This window comes from Gavialis gangeticus, unplaced genomic scaffold (genome assembly GCF_001723915.1).
Source record: "Gavialis gangeticus isolate Ggan-Ray unplaced genomic scaffold, GavGan_comp1, whole genome shotgun sequence".
NCBI classification, from domain to species: domain Eukaryota; kingdom Metazoa; phylum Chordata; order Crocodylia; family Gavialidae; genus Gavialis; species Gavialis gangeticus.
Window position 1 is genome coordinate 62,996,141 of NW_017729033.1, and position 5,497 is coordinate 63,001,637.

At 48.0% G+C, this 5,497-nt stretch overlaps 1 protein-coding gene across 2 annotated transcripts in view; it reads left to right on the forward strand.

Moving 5' to 3' along the window:
- Positions 1-1,864: 1,864 nt before the first annotated feature.
- Positions 1,865-5,497, forward strand: part of SLC30A9 (solute carrier family 30 member 9) — a 91,416-nt gene continuing 87,783 nt past the window's right edge. Inside the window, exon 1 of one of the 2 annotated variants that reach the window (XM_019526200.1) lies at positions 1,865-2,002. In XM_019526200.1, coding sequence (XP_019381745.1) covers positions 1,924-2,002 — 79 coding nt within the window. In that variant the 5' untranslated portion in view covers positions 1,865-1,923. The remainder of the gene's footprint in view (positions 2,003-5,497) is intronic. The other variant, XM_019526199.1, reaches the window with a different exon arrangement.

Consider the following 5,497-nt stretch of genomic DNA (forward strand, 5'->3'; position numbering starts at 1 on the left):
TAGTGTGAAGCTGTGTTCAGTTGTATGGTTCTTGTGCCTGTTTGTTATGGTATTTGATATTAACTGTAATGTTGATGCATCTTTATAGTTCAGCTAAGGTTGTGTTAGTAAGGTGGGAGTGATTAACTTGAACAGCCCCCCAACTGTTCACACTTAGAGTCAAAGGTTGATGCTTCCTCAGCCTGAAGAAGGGTGTTTTGTATTCAAAAGCTTGCAAAGAAGAATTTTCCCAACTATTTTAGTTGGTCTAATAAAAAATATTGGATTTACCCAAAGAACCTTATCTGTTTATGTCCTTAGAACAGGGGTGGGCAAAATGCAGCCTGCTAGGCCATTCTATCTGGCCCGTGGAGCCCCTAAAATTTTAGAAAATTAATATTTATCTGCCTCTGGCTGCCTGTCATGTGGCCCTTGATGGCTTGATGAAACTCATTTTGGGCAGAGGGCCACTTACTAATTGCCTGCCCCTGTCTTAGAACAACACAGCTACAGCCAGTACCCCATAAAGGTTGAGAATTAGCATGTGACTTAGCTTGTGCACTGGTCCTCTATGTGACTGCCAAGAAGCAATGATATACTTGCATTTTAAAAGAAGCCTAGCACCTAGTTGGTCAAACTCAAACAGCAGAGACTGCAGTGCCTATTGCATTAAAGAAATCTAGGTATCTATGCCCCTCCTGGACGTGATGAATGAAGCATGTTAAGAGCCAGACAGGAGGAAGAATGTCTTGCATGCAAAAGCTCGTCTAACTTTAGCCCAGCTTTATAGTTGGCCCAATAAAAAAAGATTGCCTTAAGAAATCCTTGCCTCTGTTGGTTTTGGACCAGCATGCTTGCATCACTTTTACACTATGCTAGCCTGCCTGGCAAAGGCACTTAAGCCTGCCTTGAGTGTATGACTTGTACCTGGGCAGACAAGACTCTTTGGGTAAATGGGATAGCGTTCATTAGACCAACTCAATTGTTGTGAAAAAATGTTCTTTGCAAGCAGTGGGGGAGTCTGGTGTTTTGTGTTCTCCTGGATGGAACAGAAGCTGCTACGCAAAATGCAGATGGGTAAAAATGCAGAGGCCTAATTTGTACCTGGGAAGACTAAAGAGCAAAGGAGGGGCTGGGTCCCCAAGCCAGGGAGGCTGGAAAACCGAGCTCAGGGGTGAAGAAGGTTCTCATGGGCAGGCTCAGAGGCTGCATTTGGAGCCCTGAAGCTGGACCTGGACTGCAGCTTCAGACTGACCCTGCGGGATCAGACCAGGTCCGTGGTCTGGTGCTTTCTCGAGCTGTGCCTGTGGCTCAGGAACTGGTTTCTTGCGCTTGATTTGTTTTTGTAATACATCGTGTCGCTTGTCTCTACTGTGGGGCGCGATGACTCCCGGGCAGGGATACTGCCGGCTGCCCCCTCCACGGAGAGGAGACCCTACACCAGCTTCTCTGCCTAAAAGGGCGGCCCTCGGAGGCCGGCAGCGCTTCCCTCGCGGGGGCCGGGACACGGCGCTGCCCCGGGAAAGCTCAGGCTCTTCCTTGGGGAGCGGAAGCACGGGGCTGGGGCTACCCGGCGGCACCGGGTAGCCACCGCTCCTTCCGTACGAGGACTGCCGGGTGGTTGGCACCTGCGCTCCTTCAGGCGCTAAGCGAGTCTGCGAGGTGCACCCCGGACCCCGGGCGGGAGCGAGCAGGCACCGCCCAGGCCGTCAGGTGACGCCGCACATTCTTCAGTCCTGGCAATTCACCGGTGGGGGCCGCGCGCATGCGCAATAGGGACGAGTGGACGGAGCCGGCGCTGTTTAACATCCGGGTCCCACCCGCCCTGGGTGGGGTGAGGGGGCTTGCGGCCGGCGCGGGGCGATTCGCCCCGCCCAGGCTAGTCCCGTCCCTTCCAGTCCTCCCGCTACCGGCGCCTGGCCCTGCGTGTGAAGGCGGAGGAGGATGATGCCGGCTCTGGCCGGGTGCGGGCCGCGCTGGGGCGGCCTCTACCGGCTCTGCCTGCGGGGCCGTGCCTGCCGCGGTGAGTGCGGGCCCGGGAGCGCCTGTGAGCGTCGTGCGCCGGCTTCCCCGCGCCTCCGCCTCGGCCTGCTGCGACCGGGCTCGGGGGCTGGGAGGCCCCAGCCCTCCTGGCCTGTCTCGACCGGCGTGCGGCTGCTAGGGCCGCCTGGGCCCTGTGGTGGGGGCGTGAGGGCGGTTTGCGGGGGCGTCTGCCCGGTCCCTCCCTGTGTCAGGTCTGCTCTGCGCTGCCTGGCAGTTGAACCCGCTGTGGAGCTGAGGGGGCAGTTGGGGCGGCCCCACCTCGGGGGCATCCTTATGCCCCTGCTCTCACCCTGCAGCCCATGCTCGGTGTCAGTGTCTGCCCAGGTTTTGATACCTGGGACATGCTTAATTTCTGGATTAAAATTGTCAGCACATACCTACCAGCTGGATCTGGTGTGGCCGGGGCCTGACCCAGCCCGGTTTTTGTGGTACACATTAGCATGCCGCAAGCATGGCAGAAGCATCACGGTATGCCTTCTGGGGATTGCTGCTATGTGTAGTCTGCCAATGTACTTTCTGGAAGGGGCCAGTTAGTTGTTGGACAGTCTGCTTTGAAGTGAACAGATTGGCTTTCTGCTAGGCTTCAGTTATGTTCTGGTTGAGTTATTTGGGGGCTCTGGCTCTGTCCACATTGTGGGAATGAAGATGGTAGCACTAGCTGATAGTCATGTTCTGGGTGTGGCTGCAGCTACCTCAGTTCTGATTGGAGGCTGCAGATGAGTGTCATGGTTTCTTCGGGGACAAACACTTTATTCCAGGACAGAGTGCAATTATTCACATGTCTGTGTTTGTGGTATTCTGGGACAAATACTAAAAAGGCTCCTAGGGTAAGAAGAGATCACAGTTTGTCCTGGGCCATCATACAGTGCATCTGAACAGTTGTTCTGGGATTGAATTGGTGGCAGTGCCTTCAGCCACTTACCAGACCATGGTTGGAAGGACAGTGTGTACATGCTGGTCTCAGCACTTCTCTGTTCCGGGACTCACACAGGCACAACTCGCCGAGGGATAAATGCTCCATCTGTTCATAGCCTTAGTGCATGTCCTGACATAAACCTCTTCAGTATTTGAGTTTGTTAAGAGTAGCATTCAAGCACTTTTTCAGGACAGTTGATATCCATTTTCCATACTTCCGTTTGGCCTTGTTTAAAGCTCTCACTTTCAGGAAACACAAATCATAAATATTTTTGCACTGTGCATTAAGTATTTATACATTCAGATACTACTATAAAATGTAAGGATGTGACAAACAAAAGGAGTGAAGAGAGATTTTTTTTTTTCAGGTTAATGCTTTCTATGTAGAATGGGATACACGCCTCAATAACACATACTAAAGGAATTAATGGTGGATTGGGGCCCAGTTGGCTGCAGGACTCAGCTATTTTTATGTCTACCTGGTTCTGTATTGCTGCTTGTCTTTTTTTCCCACCCCCATCCCCTGAAACAAATGTTTCACTGATAGTTATACATGCACACAGCTGCCCAACATCAGCATATTATAGTATAGTATAAAATGAGGTATAGTGACTACTTAATGTCTCAATTTTAGCCCAATGTATACAGGTCAAAGTTCTCTGAATATGTAAGCTTAGGGTTGCTCCTGCAAATGGCTCTGCATGAATGCAGGTGTCAGTTTGTATGGAACTCATTGCAGAAGGAGTCTCGGGTTGCTTTATGCTCGGGAATAGGAAACCTGAACAATAGTTTTGTTTTTAAAATAACTAGCAAACTTCCTGTGTCTTTTTTTTTTTTTAATATGAAAGGTAGATGTATTTGCTTTTTAACATGCTTGCAATGAAAGTGAGTTCTTGAAATATCTAAAGCAGTTTAATGGTCTTTAAAGTACTTATGTAAACTTGGACATAAATAGGCTTGTGATAAGCTTCTATTAAAATATTACAAATGAACAACCATCTTAAGAAAATTGTCATTAATGATCATCTATTCAGTAAAGATGCTGATAAACTAAATTGCGAATGAAGCAGCTGTTTCTAAACTAAATAAATGCCTTTCTCCACCTCTTCCCCTGTAGAATGGAAACATCCTAAATACAGTTGGTCCTCAAAGCATGTATTTGATCAGTAACAAATGTATTTCTGTAATTTTTATTTTATTAGATGCATTTAGGAACACTTGCTGCATTTTCTAATTGCAGAGCTACTCATTCAGAAGGTTTTTCTTGATCTCTGGATCATCTTGATAGCTCAGTTGTATTTTGTATGAAGTAGTGTTTTTTTTTGTTTTTTTTTTATTCCTGCAGATATGCCTGTTTCTAACTTGGGGGTCTGGTGGCAGAGTACTCGGGCATCCTGCTCCAGAGACAGGAGTTGTGGACTCCCAAAGTTGCCCACTTGTAAATAAGTACTCGATCATTTTGGCTGAGGATTCGAAAGCAGGTGGGACACGTGATGCCTCATCACTCCACTTTATGCTGTTGGCTACAGAATGGGGGTTCCTTAGATATGCTCATCCCATGGGCTGCTAGAATTGGGGAGACCTTTGGCTGTTTTGACCAATTCTTGCTGCAGTGTGTCAAAATAAATGGAAAAGACTGTAAGTTGTTTTACAGATTCCATAATTTTGTCAAGCATATTCTTGTCACTGTTGAGAGATGACTTGTCTAATGTAATCATACGTTAAATGTTGGATTCCATGCAGTATAAATAAATTAGATGTTCTTGATTTTATGCGTGTTTATTTCCCAAAGCCAGCACCCCTGTCTTTTAATAAGCTGTTGCATTTCAGTGGTGGATAAAGTTATTCCATCAGAGGAAAGCTGTTAAATAATCTGTCTTAAGTATCAGCAAGATTAGTTTAGCAGAATTTGGCTGTTAATCAAGGTAGACTAGCATTAAAGAGACTTGGGGGTCATATTCATCTTGTGGTCAATCATGAAATACCAATGCAATCCCACAGCTGGCAAAGCAAATAAAACCCTGGCTTGCATCTATACCGATGCATCTCAAACAAGACCCAAGTTGTCATTCTCCTGCTTTATTTGGCCGTGGTGAGGCCGCAGCTGGAATACTGCATCCAGTTCTGGGGTCCACAATTTAAAAAAGACATGAAGAAGCTCAAGAGAGTCTAATGGAAAACCATGTGCATGATCAGAGGTCAAGAGAGCAGGCCTTATAAGGAGAGCCTGAGAGTTACGGGACTCCTCAGCTTGGAAGAGCATAGGCTTAGGAGGGACTTGGTGGCAGCCTATAAATACATAAAGGGTGTGCATCAAGATCTGGGAGAGTGTCAGTTCACCAGGGCACCCCAGGGGAAAACAAGGTCCAGTGGCCACCAACTGCTGGAAGGCTGTTTTAGACTGGACATAAGGAAGAACTTTACTGTCCAAGTCTTCAGAGTCTAGAATAGACTGCCCCCAGAAGTGGTACAAGCTCCTACTCTGGATACGTTCAAGTTACGTTTGGATGATTGATTGTCTTGCTGGGGTCATCTGACCCCAGCTGACTTCCTGTTCTTT